Source organism: Zea mays, chromosome 9 (assembly GCF_902167145.1).
Source record: "Zea mays cultivar B73 chromosome 9, Zm-B73-REFERENCE-NAM-5.0, whole genome shotgun sequence".
Taxonomy (NCBI): Eukaryota; Viridiplantae; Streptophyta; class Magnoliopsida; order Poales; family Poaceae; genus Zea; species Zea mays.
This window is the reverse complement of record NC_050104.1, coordinates 73,404,564-73,426,278: the sequence shown is the minus strand read 5'-3', so window position 1 is coordinate 73,426,278 and position 21,715 is coordinate 73,404,564. Positions and strand designations below refer to the sequence as shown.

At 44.7% G+C, this 21,715-nt stretch overlaps 2 protein-coding genes across 3 annotated transcripts; both read left to right on the top strand.

Annotated features, from left to right (window-relative positions):
* Positions 1-2,951: 2,951 nt before the first annotated feature.
* Positions 2,952-3,780, top strand: LOC103639979 (histone acetyltransferase type B catalytic subunit-like). The gene is made up of 3 exons (XM_008662648.2): positions 2,952-3,059; positions 3,383-3,462; positions 3,536-3,780. The coding sequence occupies exons 1-3, from the start codon at positions 3,025-3,027 to the stop codon at positions 3,763-3,765; spliced, it is 345 nt and encodes a 114-aa protein (XP_008660870.1). The 5' UTR covers positions 2,952-3,024; the 3' UTR covers positions 3,766-3,780.
* Positions 3,781-5,954: 2,174 nt separating this feature from the next.
* On the top strand, positions 5,955-21,349 carry LOC103638467 (probable phospholipid-transporting ATPase 4). Of its 2 annotated transcripts, none has more exons than XM_008661370.3 (11): positions 5,955-6,229; positions 6,606-8,526; positions 8,619-8,729; positions 8,987-9,263; positions 9,401-9,489; positions 9,595-9,682; positions 9,776-9,985; positions 10,062-10,187; positions 10,299-10,397; positions 10,492-10,683; positions 20,355-21,349. In XM_008661370.3, the coding sequence occupies exons 2-11, from the start codon at positions 6,716-6,718 to the stop codon at positions 21,009-21,011; spliced, it is 3,660 nt and encodes a 1,219-aa protein (XP_008659592.1). In that variant the 5' UTR covers positions 5,955-6,229; positions 6,606-6,715; the 3' UTR covers positions 21,012-21,349. The 2 variants fall into 2 exon arrangements, with proteins under 2 accessions (XP_008659592.1, XP_020399903.1); XM_020544314.3 differs by having other exon boundaries at positions 5,958-6,415.
* Positions 21,350-21,715: the final 366 nt, after the last annotated feature.

The following is a 21,715-nucleotide window of genomic DNA, read 5'->3' as shown; positions in this document are numbered from 1 at the left end:
ACATGGATACGAGTAGAAAAATTCACCCGCGGGTCTTGTCGGATCGGATACCCGAAATATATCGGGTAGGGTACGGATAATATATTTTATCGACGGGTATCCACTGGATACCCGAAATATTAATTCACATATTGTGTTGTCCGTATTTCGACCCATGAAACCAAAGTCGAAAGAAAACATAAGGCCAAACACACGCACACCCCATCTCCCTGCTGCTATCTCCTAACTTCCTAACCCTGCGCCGCTGTCCCAGGTCTAGGTCCTAGCCCGGCACCCCTGCCCCGCCCAGATTTGCACCGAGCCGCCAACCGAAGGAGCATCCGTCGCCGCCCTAGCCCTCCACAAGTAATGGCAGTCGTCGTCCGCCAGCAATTCCACATCCGCCTGTAGTGGCAGACGCCGTCGCGCTTGCAGTGGCAGCTGCGTGGAGGCCGGTGGTCGAAGCGACGTCGCACCACTGTTGTCCACCTATAGTGGCAGTCACCGTCAATCAACATCCACGCCGAAGGCCATCCGCTAGCATCCCCCATCAATTTACATGTTGATTTATATTTTACACTAGCATATCCACCGGATACCCGATACCCGACGGGTACTCGGTGGGCGCGGGTACGGGTACAATTTTTTGCCCGGTTGGCTTGGTGGGTATGGATATTTGTAGAAGGGTCAGGTATGATATCGGATCGGGTATTGGTATACCCGAACACAACCTGACCCGCTACCATCCCTACTCTCAACTGTCAATATAATGTTAGTGCGCACTGGAACATTGTTCGATCTTTTCAGTCACATTGTGAGTGGGTAGTGTAGCCCATGTGTCAATATGATGTTAGTGATAAGTTAGGACCTAGGTCCATATTCTGCCACCGTTTTGTTCTATCGGTCCTTTATGATTGTTCTAGCTTCCAATTGTAATTGAAAGTGGACGGATGCAAGGATCTTTTGCTTTTCAAAAATTACCTGATTAAGCATGCACATTATGTTTTCATACGAATATTTCCAAATATTTGTTAATATACTTCAATCAATGCTTAACTTTGGTATCTGCAAGTTTGAAGATAACTAGAAGTCACTCTAACATGCTCTTGCGCACTCAGATTAAGTCATTTTTATGACTCGCATGCATTATGTTTCTGCTAGCTTGCCATGACATTCAGTAACCTTTCATGACTGTGTGACATATAAGTAATCAACAAGCAACTTCATTCAATAATCTTTCATGACTGCGTGTGACATATAAGTAATCAACTGCATACTTGTAACAAAAAAATAATGTTGATTATTTACATATACATGTGCTACATTTTATTTGCATAACAGAAATTTATGTACCTATAGAGGAGACATTTATTCATGACTATATTCATCAAATAGTTTGCTAGCATCCTTTTGTGAACAACCACAACTAGCATACACAGTTCTTGCCTGATATTAGCAGTTTCATGGCGGGCACCTAATTAATTACCTAGCAAATATTGCTTGCATTGTAGTGTAAACTTTTTATCTGTTATTGAAAAAAATGAAATGAATGATATCCATGGGGCACTTGGTCCTTCACACAGTTTTAGTTCTTTGTCATGATGGAAGAACAGTTCTCTTGATATGACTAATATTTTACCTTGAATTAATTAATTTGAATAGGACTTTGAATGATATCCATGGGGCACTTGGTCCTTCACTTGCTTCACGCATTACCTGTGTACAATCAGAAGGATAAATGGAATGCTATAAGCTAAATATAAACAATTTGGCATTGAAAGATGCAGAGAATGGGAAGGGAATCATTGGGCACCAAAGCTGAACTCATACAAGACAACTTTTGTTCTCCTATTACTAGGGGTGACAATAGGCTCTAAATTTTACACTATAAAATTTAAGGATTGGTTCAGGTTAGGATCGGGCTCTATTTCTATTCTTTTTTCAACTAAAAATAATTTAGGATCCTAACAAATTGTGAAGAAATATTTAGATCACAATTCATTAACACCCCTACATATTAGAAGAAATGCATCTAGCAGGAAAACCAGCATGTCAATGATGAACAAGTTAACAAGATTCAGGTGGCCTCATAGGTTGAAGAGCAGAAATATCCCTTATAACTTCCTTTGGAGCGGAGCGAGCAAGCCTGCCCCATCGACGCCGTCCTCTCAGACAATAAACTGGTATGATTCGTCCTGCTCTTGAGTTCTTCTCTCCCTCTGCTATATGACAGTGGCAAACAAAAATAGGAAACTGTTATACATAAATCTCAAAACTAATATTGATCATGCATCAGTACCACTATCCAATTTTGGCAAACAAAAAAAAGAAACTATTAATACATAATCCACTTTTGCAGAATGGGAAAGGTGGATCTTAACGTTTAGTTTGTTTCTATGTTGTTTTACCTTCAATTTTGAAGTGTCCAGTCTTCTGTTTGTGGAATCACTGGCTGGAGTTGGATGGTATTATTCAAACACTTCATCAGACCGGTCAGTTGCTCTGATAGTTTATTGATCATAGTGAATTAAGCTAGAATTCTGGATCTCACTGTTCTTCAATTTAAGTGTGCAGCCACAAGGAGACCATCGTCTGGGTGCTCACGCATGTCGTGCAGCCAGGCGGAAGCATCATACTTCTTGTCGTCGTACTGTCACATTGCTCTGGTTTTTTTGCTTTCCAGTTTGGTACATCAGGATATCAACAAGTGCTCATGTGCACATTTGCTTGTAGTACTAATCATTTCCACTTTAGTTACAATGATCATCTAAATCCATGGTTTTTATTGCCTAGAGTTGGTATTGTTTCTTTGGTTTTGCATTAGTTGCTTGAAAACTGAAAGTATATGCATGATTCTCTATTCATGAGCCTTTGCTGCACATGATGGATTTGTTCGATGTGTAGGGATTTTAAGGTATGTAAAATATCTTAACTTTTAAAAGATGTTAACAAGAACATAAAATAGTAATTATTATTTTGAATTTTAATGTATCTTATCATAACATGTTCGCTCCGTAGCAACGCACGGGCATTCACCTATTAAGCATGATGGCTCATATGAATCAGATCCTGCAGTTGAGGTAATATTTTTTTCCTGTAATCCTATGCATTTGTGATTTGGATTTGTAACACTTATTTAACTTTGTTCTATGATTTTAACTCATACAATTAAATCTGTTCATATGTACCCTATAAATTTATGACTATATTTTCTCAATCAATATAAAGCCTAATCACTTACTCTGTTAAAACACATGTATTTTCCATGTTCAGAATGTTTAATCTGGTATGTAGTATGAATATGTTAGATCCATGAAAAATTACATTCAGCCTGTTCTCTGTTCTAAATGTTTTCCCATTCAGTTCCCATCAATTTTGAGATTGATTTGTATATAATTCCCAGATTGTTCGAGTTGAACTCCAAGGTGCTGCTGCATTTCTTTTATTCTCGTCTGGTACCTCTTGTACTTCTTCTGGTTGAAGGTAACTGAAGGTTTTGAAATATGATAGTCTGTTTTACTCAGGACTTCTATTTGCTTATATCATTGTACTCTAGGTTCCACGCCTATAGATATTGGAGAACATGGATGTGAAATGCTTCTGGTAGTAAAGAAGGCAACACAAGAGTCTGGTTCAAAATTTGAACTGCTAGGTTTTGCAGCTGTGCATAACTTCTATCATTATCCTGAGAGTATTCGCTTACGAATCAGCCAGGTTGGTCCTCTTACAGCTTTACTTTTTGTTTACATTGTTATGGGGTGTCCTATATTTAGTCAATTTCTTTGAAGTTATTCCATGGCACTGCTAGGTTCTTTTTGCTTTTGCACCCATGGACAGTCTGTTTTTTAGATGTTAAACTGACATTGACAGAGTTGTCTGGTGATGCTGTCTGAAAGAACTTGGTGTGGTGGTTTACAAGAGGGCGAAGCTCCTTAGTGATTAGGGGCCAGGGGGTGCTGCACCCCCTCAAATAGTGAAAAACAGTGATTAGCACTAAAAATTCACCATATATGCATCCTTTCTAAATTATAATACAAGTCTATGCACTCATAAGACATCTGCACCCATCTCCAATTCGCTCTAAGCTTAGCTACTAGCTTACAAGCCTCTTGGGCCTAATTTCCTGAATAAACCTGAAGTATCAACTACTTGGTTCTGGCATACCATTTTTTTTATATGTTATGTTGGCTAAATGCAAGTATAACACTAACAGGTTGCTAAAATCAGCATGTTTGTCTTCATTCTTGGTCCTGCTAGCATGTAATCGAAAAGCATCTACTTTTTTTTTCTTCAAATAGACCCCCTCTCTCCCCCAAATTTTTTTGTGATGTTTGGAACTTTGGATTGTATGATTATCGCTGTGGTGACCATTTGTAGTAGAGTTTCACCCAACGAATAAGCAAAATCATTTCATTTGGATCTTTCAGGATGATCAAGCTGCTGAGATCCAGGCTCAAGGATTATCTAAGGATTTTGTGCAGTGGGTTAATCAAGGAGAGGCATTTTGGTACTGATATTCCAAGATGGGTGTACCATGTAAATTCAAGGCACATGATGGTTGCACTTGCAAAAGGGGGGAAAATAAGGGAGAAGTCTACATGATGGCAGTCCAGACCTCATTTCAAAGCATATTAACTCTTAAAGACCATTGCAAGGAGGGACCATCAATGTGCATGAGATTGTTTGTCAACCATCAACAATTCAGCATTCTCTTTGCGGTATACGAATATGATGATGGGCTGAGTCACACGCACTGTTAGAAGACTTGTGTAGGGAAGTGTACCATTCTGTTCATTTATTGAAGCTTGCTCACCAGGCTGGTAGATAGTGCATTGTTATTATTTTTCTTAAAAGGAATGAAAGAATTTAGGTAGTTTATTCTTTTTAAGATGTACCATTGTCCAGGCATCATCCCCATCTCTCTATCGTGTAAATATATATGTCCCAAGTGTTCCACTTTTTCCTTTTCCTTCCATGAGAGTTGAGGTGGGCATGAAAGCATCATTTTTCCCTCAGTCTCTTTGTATAGGTCTTTTGAAATCATGTACATTTATATTTTGTGGCAAGCAGAGAGATTGTTGTGTAATTTCCATTGTACCAAACGTCCAAACCCCTCTTACCAATAGAAGTTCCTTGGACTGTTTATCACATTGCAGATTGATTTAATACTTGTTTTAAACTATCTGATTCTGTGCAAAATCTTCGTGTGATTTCTTAGGGTCCCTTTGTCAGGGCTTCCCGGAACTGGTTTCTGTTCTGGCTTCATATTTTACTAGGTGAATGGCCGTGCGTCACAGGTCCGAGTTTCTCTTCGGTGTCATCCCGGACATCTCACATATGTCATTCTCTATCTCATAATTATATAACACATATATGCATATATAAGGTATCAAGATATTATATGTCTCCGTTGCAACGCACGGGCACTGACCTAGTTTTTTTAATAAGACGAGTGATTAATTATATTTTAAAAAGTTAACGGAGAGAATATTAATTATTAACCGGTCACAACACACGAGCAGTCTCTGCCGGCGGTTGCCAATTGCCATGTCCGCAGCTACGCCGCCTCCGTTTCCGCATACGGCTCGACCACACCACCGCCGGTGTTGCACGGAGCCAACCGTTTTCCTTTTTTTTCTTTTCTCGACTTAAAAAGGGGAGAATAGTAACAAGCTTTGCCAACCCACGACTCGGTGGTTGTTGGGCACGATCGCACGAGCACGTACGCGACGCGCAAAGCGACGAGCGCCTATATATACATCTTGCAGCTCAAATATCCAAGTTAACTTTATTTACGTATGGTCATGCTACGAAAAACAAATTATATACACTTTACTTAGCTAAAAATACAAGTAATAAGCTAAACGAAAGTCGAAAGGGGGAATGAAAAATATTTTGCCGAATTGATGTACAGCGTGGGGAACCTCGACGAGCGATCACGGTTGATATAGATATAAATGGCGGATTAATATTATCGGACTTAATTAATCGATTAATTCCTCTCTCTCTCTCCTCGTCTCACCACCTCCACCTCGCGGCCTCGCTAGTCGCTCCCCACCTCGTTCCTTCCCCCTCCCCACCCTTCTCGCTCCGCCCCACCCCACCCCACCCCCGTACCAGGTACCACCACCCACCCAAGCGTCGCCGGCCGCCGCGGGCGAATCCCCGCGCTGGAATCGACACCCCGCCTGTTCGCTGGACTCGCTGCCTCGGCCCTTCTCTTCGCACCTCTCTCAGCCTCGCCACCCGGGTTGGTGCACCCCGCCTTCCCTCGTCTCAATCTCCCCAGCTGGATGCTGGCGCCTCGGTTCCTGGTCCTGCGAGTTTTCCTCGCCCCCGTCGTTTTTTTGTGCTCCTCGTTTGCACCCGTTGCGGAGGTTTTTTGGGCAGCTCATTCGGTTTGCGCTGTTTTCTCTTTCCACGGGTGAATTAGGAGGTAATGTGTCTGCAATACACGCGGTTATAATTTGTGCGTTGTTTTAGCGGATTCCAGGTTTCCATGGCGTGAGATTTCCATGTCTGCAACTTCCTCTTGTTTGATTTCTTGGTCTTTCATTTCTTTGTTTCTTTTTGTTTCTGTTTTTTTATTCGCTGACGAGATCACGAACTGAGTCCCGAAGTTGCAGGTCCAATTCGCCCCGCGGTATAGGAATCCCATCCTAGATTCCATCGAGGGGCTGCAATGCCGGCACCTGCCTAGCTGGAAATCGGGCGCTAACGGACACCGGGCGCCGAGATGGGCCGTTCCGGCCGCCGCAGGCGGGACCGCATGCGGTGGAGCAATCTCTACACCTTCTCCTGCTTTCGCGCCCAGCACGAGCACGCCGGCGATGCGGGCCCCTCCTCCGACGGGGCTGGCGCCGTCGGCGGGCCGGGCTTCTCGCGCGTCGTGTACTGCAACAACGCCGCCCTGCAGAAGCCGCTCAAGTACATCACCAACTACATCACCACCACCAAGTACAACGTCGTCACCTTCTTCCCCAAGGCCATCTTCGAGCAGTTCCGACGCGTTGCCAACCTCTACTTCCTCCTCACCGCCATCCTCTCTCTCACCCCGGTGTGCCCCTTCTCTGCCGTCAGCATGATTGCTCCGCTGGCATTTGTCGTTGGCCTCAGCATGATGAAGGAGGGGTTGGAGGACTGGCGCCGCTTCATGCAGGACATGAAGGTGAACAACCGCAATGTCAGCGTGCACAAGAGTGATGGCGAATTCGACTACCGGCACTGGGAGGACCTTTGCGTAGGCGATGTGGTCAGGGTTGAGAAGGACCAGTTCTTCCCTGCTGATTTACTGCTACTGTCCTCAAGCTATGAGGATGGCATTTGCTATGTCGAGACAATGAACCTCGATGGCGAGACAAACCTTAAGGTGAAGAGGTCACTTGAGGTTACGCTGCCGTTGGAAGAAGACGAGTCCTTTAAAGATTTCCAGGCAGTGATACGCTGTGAGGATCCCAACCCGAGCTTGTACACATTCACTGGTAACTTTGAGTATGAGAGGCAGGTTTACGCCCTTGATCCGTCTCAGATACTTCTGCGGGACTCAAAACTAAGGAATACAGCCTTTGTCTATGGAGTGGTCATTTTTACCGGTCATGACAGTAAAGTCATGCAGAACTCAACTGAGTCGCCATCCAAGAGGAGCAGGATTGAGAGGAAGATGGATTTGATCATATACATCCTGTTTACTGTGCTCGTGTTGATATCACTCATTAGTTCAATTGGATTTGCTGTGAGGATCAAGTTAGATTTGCCCCGCTGGTGGTACTTGCAGCCACAGAAAAGCAATAAGTTAGATGATCCATCACGCCCTGCTCTTTCTGGGATATTCCATCTAATCACGGCTCTCATTCTTTATGGGTATCTGATTCCAATCTCGTTGTATGTCTCGATTGAACTGGTGAAGGTATTGCAAGCACATTTCATTAACCAGGATATTCATATGTTTGACGAGGAGACTGGCAATACCGCTCAGGCGCGTACATCAAACTTGAATGAGGAACTTGGCCAAGTTCATACAATCTTGTCTGATAAAACTGGTACACTGACCTGCAATCAGATGGATTTCCTGAAGTGTTCAATTGCTGGAGTATCATACGGCGTGGGTTCAAGTGAAGTTGAACTTGCTGCTGCAAAGCAGATGGCGTCAGGTGCTGATGACCAGGATATCCCTATACAAGATATATGGGAAGAGAACAATGAGGATCAAATCGAGTTGGTAGAAGGAGTTACCTTTAGTGTTGGCAACAACCGAAAGCCCTCCATAAAAGGCTTCAGTTTTGAGGATGACCGTCTCATGCAAGGGAACTGGACCAAGGAACCAAATTCTTCCACAATTCTACTCTTCTTCAGGATACTTGCTCTGTGTCACACAGCGATACCAGAGATAAATGAAGCAACTGGTTCTATTGCCTATGAAGCAGAATCACCTGATGAGGGGGCTTTTCTCGTGGCAGCCAGGGAATTTGGATTTGAATTTTTCAAACGAACACAATCAAGTGTCTTTGTCAGGGAGAAACACACTTCTTCGAAAGGCACAATTGAGAGGTTGCATATCAGTATTTGTTACTCCATTTGCACGTATCTGTTCCTTTTTCTTTTTCTTATTATTTTGTCTTAATGCATGAGTATGCTTTCAGGGAGTTCAAGATTCTCAATCTATTGGAATTCAATAGCAAAAGAAAACGAATGACTGTAATTCTGCAGGATGAAGATGGTCAAATTCTTCTTTTGTGCAAAGGAGCAGACAGGTAGGATTTGTACCATTTTTTAATTTTTTTTGGTGATGCTCTTTGAATTTATTATTGGCTAAGCCTGTACATCAGGCCATCTGCACTCAGATTTTGATATTTTTTATTAGCTTAAAAATGTTAATAAGCAAATTTTACACCTGATTACTTGGTGCTGCCAACATGCTTGGCTTGTTTGCTCTATCTTTTTCAATGCCACTACTTTCTTTGGCTTCAACTTGACTATCCTTGACCGTTCTTTGTTCCCAACCAAGCAGCATCATATTTGATAGATTGGCAAAAAATGGAAGGATGTATGAAGTTGATACAACTAAGCACCTGAATGAATATGGTGAGGCAGGCTTGCGAACATTGGCACTATCGTACAGGGTGCTTGATGAATCAGAATATTCTTCTTGGAATGCTGAGTTTCTTAAAGCAAAGACCTCTATTGGGCCTGATAGAGAGTTGCAACTTGAACGTGTCTCTGAGTTGATTGAAAGAGAGCTGATCCTTGTTGGTGCAACTGCTGTAGAGGACAAATTACAAAAAGGGGTAAAACAGTGTCTGACTTTTCGTATTGTTAAGATATGAATCTTGGTTCCTAGTATTATGCTAGTAACTATTTTGAGTTATGCTAGTAACTATTTTGAGTTGTTCTGACTCCTAAGTTATGTTTTGTGCTCTATCAGGTTCCTCAGTGCATAGATCGTTTGGCGCAAGCAGGTCTCAAAATCTGGGTTCTGACAGGTGACAAGATGGAAACTGCAATTAACATCGGGTATGCTGTCAAGTAGAAATTCTTAATATGTGGGAAGTAACTTTTTGTACCTTGTTAGCACATCACATCCATCAACATCGTGTGATGGCTCTATTTCTTTTGCAGGTATGCATGCAGTTTACTGAGGCAAGGCATGAAACAAATATGTTTGTCCATACCCACTGGTGAGCAGGTAGCCCAGGATGCAAAGAAGGTACCTTAACTTTTTTCTCTTTTACTATACAAGAAGTTTAGATAGTAATTATCTTAATGGTAGGCTTTACTTTCATCTTTGACAACTGAGCAGGCTGCAAAGGAGAGTCTCCTGTCGCAAATCGCCAATGGGTCACAAATGGTCAAACTCGAGAAGGATCCAGATGCAGCATTCGCTCTAGTTATTGATGGAAAAGCTCTAGCATTTGCTTTGGAGGATGACATGAAGCATATGTTCTTGAACCTGGCAATCGAGTGTGCTTCTGTTATATGTTGCCGTGTGTCACCGAAGCAGAAAGCACTGGTAGGTTTGCCTCTATCCATTGGATTATCTGTAGTTTCTCAATAAAGCGTTGTTGAGTTTACTCTTCACTTTGTAGGTGACTCGTCTCGTCAAAGAAGGTATAGGACAAACCACTTTAGCAGTAGGTGATGGTGCAAATGATGTGGGCATGATTCAAGAAGCTGATATTGGAGTTGGTATAAGTGGGGTAGAGGGAATGCAGGTGAGTTGTTCAGATTATCATGATCTAATCCCTATCTAGTGTAGTGCTACTTTCATTTAACATCAAGGATTGGTGATTAGGTATGAGTAAACTTTTTTTGTCCTTTACCAGGCAGTGATGGCTAGTGATTTTTCCATTTCTCAATTTCGGTTTCTTGAGAGACTTCTTGTCGTCCATGGACATTGGTGCTACAAGAGAATCGCCCAAATGGTGCTGCTCGAAGCACTTCTACTCATTCTATTGCATCTGATTCTGTTATGTTTTAACTTCACTAAATTTTCTTTGTTCTTTTGTTAAATTGCAGATTTGCTACTTCTTTTACAAGAATATTGCCTTTGGACTTACAATATTTTACTTTGAAGCATTCGCTGGGTTTTCTGGGCAATCTGTATACGATGATTGGTTTATGCTGCTTTTCAATGTTGTTCTTACCTCGCTTCCTGTTATATCACTCGGAGTTTTTGAGCAAGATGTTTCGTCCGAAATCTGCTTACAGGTATATGACAGAACATCAAACTTAGTTTAACCACACTGCTTATGATAAACTAGGCATGTTTGGAATAAAGCTTTGTCATGGAATGTGGTGTGTGTTCTCATGGTAAAAGTTTTTGTTGTGTTGTGTCCATATCATTATGCTTCCAGCAAAGAAGCTAATGAATAAGCGGATACGCAAAAGATCATTTGTTAAACCTTTGTTTCATGAGGAGAACGACACTCCCCATGCAACCACAATCATTAGCAACTGGGTGTAGATCAGAACTATACTGTACTTAGATGTCTGTCAGGTATTCCTTTTTAGGCTACTTTGCATGGAGTCAAGTACAACTACACAACTATCTGGCATGGTTTATAATATATCACAAAACTAAAAGGAACCATGAATATTGCCTCAATGTACATATCTTAGTTCATGCTACTATGATTTGTATTGACCATTTGTTGTGGTTAGGCATGAACTTGTATCTACATTTGCCTCTCCGTTCTTTTTCTCGAACACGCATATATTAAGAAGAAAAGGTGGGGGTAACGAATCCCAGAGTACAACAAGCAATTACATACGCGTATCAACCAAGCCGCCATACGACCCAACACCAAAACACTAGCTCCAGGTAGTATCTGTAAGAAATAGGACTCTTACTCTCATCGAGAGGATGACACAATGAGTTGTGACGATTTTCTGTTTATTTTGTCAAATACTACACAATGCCATACTCTTAGAAGGGTTGGGGACACATATTTATAGCCCTAGGGCTACACTTCACTACACACTACACTACACACTGCAGCACACAGGTGCACACTACACTACACACTGCAGCACACAGGTGATGTCCTATAGATGCTATCCTATAGATGCTAAAGTGCAGTCAAAAGACTGCTACTGCTGCTGTCCTACAGCAGTCAAAAGACTGCTGCTACTGCTATCCTACAGCAGTCAAAAGACTGCTGCTGCTGTCCTATTCACCACAAAACAGAGATGCTGTCCTCCACACGAAGACCACATGACTTATTCTATCATTCTCCCCCTAAGTATTGTGCGTCGTCTTGTGGGAAAGTTGAGCCATCCCGAACCTGGAACAAAGCTCAAGGAACTTGATCCTCCCAAGGGGCTTGGTGAGCAGGTCCGCAAGCTGATCCTTGGTGTTGATGTAGCGTGCCTTGATGCTTTCTTCTGCCAAACAATCACGGATGAAGTGGTACCTCACCCGGATGTGCTTGCTCCGTTCATGAAACACGGGGTTCTTGGCCAAAGCCAGAGCGGACTAGCATGCCGCCGACGATCATGGGTGAAGGAGACAACAAGGCCTCGATAATCGGGAGGCAATCACAACACTAGGGAACACATGCAACCTAGGAGCTTGGTGGCCCGCCTGAGGGTGAAGCTCGATGCAATCACAAAGAATAGGGTTCTAGACCCGGTCAAGGGCCACGAGTGTGCCCTGGAGAAACTGGCTGTTGGCCGTGCGAAGGGAGACACGCACACGATAGGGAGGCACAGGAACCGCGGCGGAGGTAGGGGTCGATGAGGTGGCACAGGGGGCCGGTGGCGATATTAGGGAAGGGAAAGGGGGGTGCAGGCATTGCCGACGTTGTGGGAGGAGAGGTCACGTTCGGCGGGGCAGGAGCTGTAGGCGGCAGCAACCAGTGGCGTGCAACGAGGAAGGAGGCCGCTACCGCTGTAGGGAGTGCACGGGGGTCTGCGCGGGCCGTGTTGTCGGGGGAAGTGGCTGTGGCTGCGCCGAGCGCAGGGAGGCACAAACGAGGAGTTGCAGGGTAGGCAGGCCATGGTGAAGGAGGTGTCGACCACGGATGATGCCGATGGCGGGTTGACGTAGCCAAGAGGAAGGGCGGCACGACTATAGCTGGCCGACGGCGGGTGGCCGGCCAGGAGCGGGCCGACTGCAACCGCGATATAGGGTGGCAGGCCGACGTCCATGCTATAGATGGGGAAGACACTAGGAGCAGCGGGCGGAGGGAAGGTGTGAGGCGCGGCCTAGGGTCCAGTGGCTGGACACAACCCGGGCGACCAGTGGGAGGGGCGCCTGCCGTGCCGCCAGGGAAGGAGAGGAGGCGCCAGGCGGGCCGGAGTTGGCGTCCGCGCTGTGGGGGCGACACCCATCACCAGTGAAGAGGGAGGAGCGCTGGGGAGGGCCACCTGCGGGGAGGGTTGGAGCTGGTGGTGAGGAGGCCACCCGACGCGAGCCCGAGGAAAGAGGAGACGTGCAGTGCGACACGATGCTGGGTCTCCCCAACGTCAGCGACCAAGACCTGAGAGAAGAGGGTGATGGAGACTAGCCCATCGACAGCACTCTTCTAGGTAGAGGCAGTGGGGAGCGAGCAGGAGATCCTCCAGGTCCGGCGCTGGGTTAGGGGCCGGTGGCTGTGGGTGCGAGGGGACGCCGGCTGGGTTGGGAAGGAGAGGAGAAACCTAGCTGTGGTACCAAGTTGAAATGTTTGATACCCTAATCCTAACCCTACAGGAGTCTAACATCTACCCCTGGTTGTAGAGTCAAATCTGATACCCTCTCCCACAGGAGCAAAAACTCAATGATGATCTCAGTTGATAGAGCTCCTTGAGACCCAAGTGTTGTCTGATAGGGCTTCCAAGACTTGTCCTTCTTTCAACCTTCCTTTTTGGCACTTGATAAAATACTTTGGGGGCCAAATCTGCAATGGATTGGGCGATTGGCCATGGATCCATTTATCTGTCCAGAAGAGTGTAGATGCCCCACTACCAACCTCCGAAATTATTGCGATGGAGAAGAAGGCCTTACCACAGGGAGGAACTTGGATAGAGAATGAAAGACCATGAACGACTGGAGTTTGTTTTTTTCCAACCAGAGCCGTCTCAATTGAAGGGCCCAGCTCAGTTTTCGAACATTCGCAATTCCAAGCCCCCCTAGTTCCTTTGGTAGACAGACTTTTGGCCAGGTCACTATACAGTGTCCCCCTGGGCATCTCTTCTCTCCAAAGGAAAATCAGCTACGTCACAAGGTAAAAGGTCTTTTGACTAGAGCCTTCTTTATCAGAACAATGGATTGGCAGCACACATAGATGTGAGGACAGACTGGACTAACACCCTTCTTTCCTCTTTAGACAGGAGGTCAGCCTTCCGACTAGGCAGCTGGCTAGCAATGTAATCAACAAGGAATTGAAGTTGATTTTTGGAAAGCTTTCTCAAGGATAAGGGGACTTCCAGGTACTTGCAAGGAAAATCAGCTACTTCACAATGTAAAAGGTCTTTGAGAAGAGCCAAGTATTCATCAAAACAATGGATTGGCAGCACACTGCCCTTTTGAATGTTAGTCTTCAATCCTGATGCCTCCCCAAACAACTCTAGAATTTGAAGTGGAAGACTGATGTCATCTTCTGTTGGCCAGAGGAAAATTGCCAGTTTGCCACATCATCAACATATATGGAAATTATGTGCTTCAGGGACCTAGAGGAGAGCGGTTGCAACAAATTCTCTTCCGCTGTCTTATTGGACAGGAGAGAGTCAGTACATTCATAACCAAAATGAAAAGCATTGGGGAGAGGGGATCTCCTTGTCACAGGCCTCGCTGGTGGAAAATAACACTGTCTGGAACACCGTTCATCAGAATTTGAGTGGAGAAGAACCCAGAAGCCCACAGATAATGGCTCTCCAGATTGGCCCAAAACCCAGCTTTTGCATAACCTCAATAAAAAAACTCAGGCAACCGATGAACTGAATCAAAGGCTTTGGTAATGTCGAGCTCCAAGAGAATCCGGGGTTGTCTCTGTTGGTGAAGAAATCTAGCTGCCTGCTGAACAAGCATGAAATTATCGTGTATGAACCTCCCCTTAATGAAAGTGCTTTGATTGGCAATTTTAATAGGCAACTTATGCACAGTTTCAGAAGGCTCATCAATGATCTCGGCATAAAAGAATTGGCTCTTCACGGGAGGAAATTCACCTGGTCTAACCGTCAAGACACACCCACTCTAGTTAAACTTGGCAGAATGTTTTGTTCTCCAGAGTGGGAGCAGCTTTTTCCCAACTGTCTTCTTCAAAGTGCTAGCACTGATGGATCTGATCACTGTCCTTTGCTTTTGGGCCTCCATGACTTGAAACCTGGTCGTCGCTGGTTCCACTTTGAACCCACTGGACTAAGCTTCCTGGTTTTCTTGAGGCAGTAGAGATCGCTTGGAACTCGGTTTCTCCCTCCTCTGACCCTTTTGATACCCTTTCTAGAAGGTTTGGAGCCACTGTCAGACATCTTCAAAGATGGTCTCATAAAAGGGTAGGGAATATTATATCTCAGCTTGGGATGGCGCGTGAAATTTTGCATAAATTCTAGATTGCCCAGGATAAAAGGCCATTATCGGTGTTAGAAAAGTGGCTGCTGGATCAGCTTGATAGTCACACCGTGGCTCTTTCCTCCTTGCAGCGCTCTATGGCTCGGAGCCGCTCTAGGATCACCTGGATGGCAGAGGGGATGCTAACACTGCTTTCTTCCACCTGCATGCTAAATATCGCAAAGGCAAGAATTTTATTGGTAATCTATTATCCTCTGATGGTCTCATTTTGTCCAGACACGGGGATAAGGAGGTGTTGCTTAATGATTTCTACTTCAATCTGCTGGGTCGTTCAACTAACAGAGAGCACTCTATAAATCTGGAACACCTGCACATCCCTTCTCATGACCTTCCAATGCTGGACAGTCCCTTTACTGAGGATGAAATCTGGGAAACCATCTTATCCCTGCCTTCCAATAAGGCTCCTGGCCCTGATGGGTTTACAGGAAAATTTTATAAATCATGTTGGCAAATTATAAATGGGGATATTTTGGCTGCTGCTATGGCAGTCTGGAATAGGAGGCTGCTGAATTTTGACCTGTTCAATTCAGCCTATATTATTCTTCTTCCCAAAAAGGAGGATGCCTCGCTCGTAAAGGATTTTCGGCCCATCAGCTTGGTTCGTTCTTTTGCTAAGCTCATCACCAAGCTTTTGGCTAACAGGTTGGCTGGTCATCTTGATAAGTTGGTGTTGCATAATCAAAGTGCCTTTATTAAAGGTAGATCCATCCTTGACAACTTCATGCTAGTTCAACAGACAACTAATTTATTCCACCAGAAAAGACTTCCTCGGATACTTCTTAAGTTGGATATCACAAAAGCCTTTGATTCGGTCTCGTGGTCTTTCCTGTTAGAAGTAATGAAGCATTTGGGTTTCGGGCAAATTTGGTGTGATATTGTGAGCAATCTCCTTGCTTCTGCATCAACTCAAGTGATGCTTAATGGTGAACCAGGTCAAAAAATTCGCCACAGAAGGGGCCTTCGGCAGGGGGACCCACTCTCTCCCCCATGCTGTTCATTCTGGTTATGGATGTTTTATTCTACCTGTTAAAGAAGGCAGCTGACGACGGTCTGCTGAAACCTTTATCTGCAAACTCAGAGCTCAGCCGCACTTCTCTTTACGCCGATGATGTGGTGATCCTCCTGCACCCTGTTGCTCTGGATCTCGAGGTCACTACGGATATCCTAAAGATTTTTGGTAAGGCATCAGGGCTAAAAACAAGTATGGAAAAAAGCAGTGTATTTCCCATTCATTGTTCGGAGGAAAATGTATCTACCATCCATAATCTCCTTCCATGTCTTGTTGCCAATTTTCCTTGCAAATACTTGGGGGTGCCTCTTTCGCTGAAGCGACTTGGTAAACATCACATTCAGCCGTTCATTGATAAGATCGCCGATCGCTTGACTAGTTGGAAAGCCGACCTGCTATCTAGAGCTGGAAGGCTGATTCTTGTTCAGTCAGTTCTATCTTCGATGATGGTTTATTTAGCTATGGCATTGAACCTTCCTTCTTGGGCTTTAAAGGCTATAGACAAAATTAGGAGAAATTTCCTTTGGAGAGGAAGAAAAGAAGCTATGGGTGGCCACTGTTTGGTGGCCTGGATCAAAGTTACTAGGCCAAAAGAGCTTGGAGGCTTGGGCATCTCCCACCTGCAACATATGTGTTGGGCCCTCAGACTGCGTTGGCTCTGGTTAAAAAAACTGTCCTTGATCGGCCCTAGTCAGCCTTCAAAATTCATGTGCACCCTTCAGTTCTTGCCTTCTTTTCTGCGGCAGTTTCTTCTGTAGTGGGCAATGGCAGGAATACTCTATTTTGGACAGATAAATGGTTTAATGGCCAAAGCCTGCATCAGTTGGCACCTCATCTTGTCAGGTTGGTCTCTTCAAGGGCTAAGAAGAGGAGTGTTCATGATGCCCTCACTACTGGAAGCTGGGTACAAGACATAAGAGGGGCTATTACTGTTAATGTGTTGACTGATTTTTTTAGAGTCTGGGACCTTGCTGCAAGCTGGACTTTGCACCCGGAACAGGAGGATAAGCATATATGGCTGCTCTCCAGCTCAGGAAAATATACCGCCAAGTCGGCTTATGATGGTTTCTTCATTGGCTCAACAACTTTTAGGTCATGGGGGAGGATTTGGAAAAGTTGGGCTCCTAGAAAATGTAAATTCTTCATGTGGCTTGTGGCGCACGGGCGTTGCTGGACCGCTGACCGGCTGGCAAGGAAAGGCCTGCCTCACCCTCAAAGCTGTCTGTTATGTGACCAGGAGGAAGAAACTATGAATCATCTGCTAGTTTTCTGCGTATTCTCAAGGGAAGTCTGGTTTAATATCCTGAAATCTGTCGGTTTGCAGCACCTCACTCCTAGTCTAAATTCTACTTCCTTTGATGATTGGTGGGAGGAAGTTAGCCTGACCCTTATTGGCCCTTCCAATAAGAAGCTGCGCAAGGGGCTGAACTCCCTTATCATATTAGGGGCTTGGGCCATTTGGATTCATCGCAATCGATGTGTCTTCAACGGAGAGCAGCCTAGGGCTAGCAAGGTCATCAATTGGGTCATGGATGAGTCTCATCTTTGGTGTAGGGCTGGGGCTCGCGGTTTATCTGATATCCTTTCACCTCAGCATACTAATCGGTGATTTGGTCTCCAGTCTGCTTGGTGTAGGGCCCAGTCGTTCCCTTGTACAAGTGCTCCTAGTCATTTTCTTTTTTGTGTGGTGTGTAGAGTTGGTATGAGGTTCTTTAACACCTCACCCCCTTTTTCTACTTAATATAAGCGTATCCGAGAAAAAAAAAGATTCTGAGAGATCTTCAGGTCTGAAGCTGTAAACAAGACTAATTGGCTTGAAATCCTTGACCTCAGCAGCATCTTCTTTCTTGGGAGGAGAGAGATAAAGGGAGTATTTACTTGATCAAAATTCCTGAATTTCCAGCTCCAAACAGCTGAAATAGCAACCATAATATCACCTTTCATTATCGAACAGCACGATTGGTAGAAGCGGATGGTTCAGGTCTCAGGGCTTTGTCCGGAGGTAGCTGCTTAACCGTTTTCCACATTTCCTCCTCAGATATCGGAGCTTTCAAATCTAAAAGATCATGGGCCACAATGTGCAGTTCATCCAGGTTGACTGTCCTTTCCCTGCCCATGCTAGTCCCAATAAACGAACTATAGAAATCAAAGATCACCTTTTCTTTCTCATCATGGCTGGACAGGACTTGCCCCCCTTCTACCAGAGAGCTGATAATTTTTTTCCTGTTCCTATTGCACACTTGATTCTGGAAAAAATGCAGTGTTAGTGCCTCCCTCTTTCAGCCAATCAATTCTAGCTCTGCTTTTGGTTATAGTTCTTTGGAGAGAAAAAAGGGCAATGTTGTGTTTTTGAGCCAGTTTAACAGCCATTTTTCCAAGACCGAAAGCGGCCGCTATCTCAAGTTGATGTAGAATCACCCTGGCGATTTCCAGTTGAGAGCTGACGTGTCCCACGTTTTCCTGACTCCAACTTTGGAGGGCTGTCGCTGCAGCTTTAGGTTTCTTGCTCAAGGATACAAAGTGGTAGGAGCAGGCCTGAACAGAGTTCCAAGCCTCCTCAACTGTCACCATGAACCCCTCCAATTTTGTCGAAAATATTTCAAGATGAAATATTCTCTTGTATAGTCCTAAATTATTGAGACCCAGGATGAGAGGGCAGTGATCTGAATCTTTAGAAGCCCTGCTTTGCAAGACGGAATTTGGGAAGAGTTGCTCCCAGTCAACACTGCACATAACCCTGTCCAATTTAAATAGAGTAGGCAAATCTTGATTGTTGACCAGGTGAGCTTGCAACCTTGCAGTGGTACCTCCTTTAAAGCAAGATCAGAAATCAGCCTTCTGAAACGACCCATCATTGCTCTATTCAAATTACCATTATTCTTTTCATTCTCGTTACAGATCAGGTTGAAATCTCCCACAATGACCCAGGGACCAATGCAACAATCTTTTAAGGTTCTCAACTCTTGCAGGAACAAGATTTTGGTTTCATCTCCCTGCAGGCCATACACACAGGTGAGCCACCAAGCTATGCCACAAGACGCCTTCAACCGAACCTAAACACTGGTTATCTACTCTTGATTCCAAGGCAGGGCCAAGGGAATGACGCCAAGTAATCAGAACCCCTCCGCTAGCTCCTGAAGAGGGGAGGATCACAGGACTATCAAAATCGGGCCCAAAAGATGAGAGGAACACTCGAAACCTCTGCCATCTTAGTTTCTTGAAGACAGACCACATCAGCCCTGACAAAGTTCACCATAGTTCTGACAGAATCTTTTTGAGCCTTTGATTTGAGTCCTCTGCCGGCCTCTACGATTCCAAACTATTTTTTTGTGGTTCATTGATAAGAGAGGGGCAACTAAAGGGAAAAAGGGGAACATATCAGGCTAGGGTGGGGGGGGGTCGATGCACGTATTCTTGGACAGCTTGTTGATAAAAAGAGGGGGAGAGGCCTCACAGCCCAAGGTAATAACTGTCCGTATTCTCCTAGAGTACATCTTGCTGAAGCAATTTGGTTCCCAAACAGACCTTTTAGGTAAAGGGATAACACCTTTCCCATGCAAAGGTGGAGTCTCAGCTGTGTGCGGGGGATGGGGGTTGATCCCAATACCCACGAACGAGACAGCAGTGCTGGTATGGGATTGGAGTGGATTTCAGCTGTCATTGCCTCTCCTTTCATGCAAATCACTTGTATGAAGCAACATATTATTGCCATTAAAAGGTAGTTTCAGAATTAGGAACGATTTGGTCTGTCTTCTCCATTCCACGTTCCATTAGAATTCTATTCAGTCTCTAGGCTATCTGTTTCAGGTATTCATTTACTGAAATGAAATTTGCAAGTCAATTTATGTGGATACTATAATGTTCCATTTAAGGGTGGTAATGGATCGTGATCCAAATGTTTCTTCACAATTTGTTTGAGCACTTAACTAATTTTAGTTTAAAATTGAATAGAAATAGAGCCCGATCTTAATCTAATTCGACCCTTAAATTTTATAGTGTAAAGTTTAGTACCACACCTAGTTCCATTAGAATGCTATTCAGTCTCTAGGTTATTTGCTTCAGGTATTCATTCACTGACATGAAATGTGCAAGTCACTTTCATGTGGATACTATATAAAAATACAGTGGTTCGAAATATAGAATGAGTATTGGGAAAGATAGTGGTGTTAGTTATCTCAGTTGTGATATTATATGTTGGGAAACATGACTGACCTTTTTTGAACACGTATCAGTTTATTAGATAATGCAGTGCAAATTCATCCACATTGCTGCTTCTAACCTTTCATATATTTATGACATGGCATGACTTGCATGTTGCAGTTCCCAGCATTATACCAGCAAGGGCCAAAGAACCTTTTCTTTGATTGGTACCGGATCCTTGGATGGATGGGGAACGGCCTCTTCTCCTCTCTAGCTATATTCTTCCTCAATCTCTGCATATTCTACGACCAGGCAATCCGTGCTGGAGGGCAGACTGCGGACATGGCTGCGGTGGGAACTACCATGTTCACCTGCATCATCTGGGCTGTCAACATACAGATTGCCCTAACAATGAGCCATTTCACATGGATTCAACATCTCTTTGTATGGGGCAGCATAACAACTTGGTATATCTTCATCCTCGCCTACGGGATGACATTGAGGTCCGGCGACAACTACCAGATCCTGTTAGAAGTCCTTGGGCCAGCTCCCATATACTGGGCAGGGACGCTTCTGGTGACTGCTGCTTGCAACATCCCCTACCTGATACACATATCCTACCAGAGATCGTGCAATCCACTTGATCACCATGTGATTCAAGAGATCAAGTATCTAAAGAAAGATGTCGAAGACCAGACAATGTGGAAGAGGGAGCGGTCCAAGGCCAGGCAGAAAACAAAGATTGGTTTCACTGCGCGGGTTGATGCAAAGATCAAGCAGATTAAGGGAAAATTGCATAAGAAAGGCCCATCTTTAACAATCCAAACGGTATCTTAGGAATCTCGGTGGCCTGACAGGCTCGTCAACAGTAGTTGCCACTTTGTTGTTTGCTTCTGCAAGGCAGTGGTTTTAGCTTCTCAGGGCAATATAGCAAAATTCTTTTCTTTTTTTTCCTTATTTCTTTATTCCCCCCGGGAGTCTTTTTTTTATCTTCATTTGTGTAAGAAATGTTGGGGTGTAATCGGTGGTGTTCATCCTAGTAGAAGCTTCATAGCCAGCCGTGTAAAAAATATAGCTCATTTCAGTTGGAAAAACAAGCTATTGATATAGCTGACAACATATGTATATCTGCAATTTTGATTGTTCCCTATCGATATTTACGGCGGTGTTGGTAATGGTAGCTGTTTTTTTTTCTATCTGTATTTGAATTTATTTGTCGGCGTTTCGAGACCGGGGGTCCCTAAGCCGACGAGTGAATGTCGCTGCGTGCCCCTAGCCCAGATGGGTCGAGCGCGTGGGCGAGCGCGAAGGGGGGAAGCGAGGTGGCCGGAGATGGGCGTGAGAGGTGGAAATCCCGCGACCTTCGTGTTCGTCCCGCGCCCAGGTCGGGTGCGCTTGCAGTAGGGGGTTACAAGCGTCCACGCGGGTGAGGGAAGCGAGCGGCCCCAAGAGAGCGCCTGTCCCGTCCTCGTCCCCGCGCGACCAACCCTCTCTAAGAGGGCCCTGGTCCTTCCTTTTATAGTCGTAAGGAGTGGATCCAG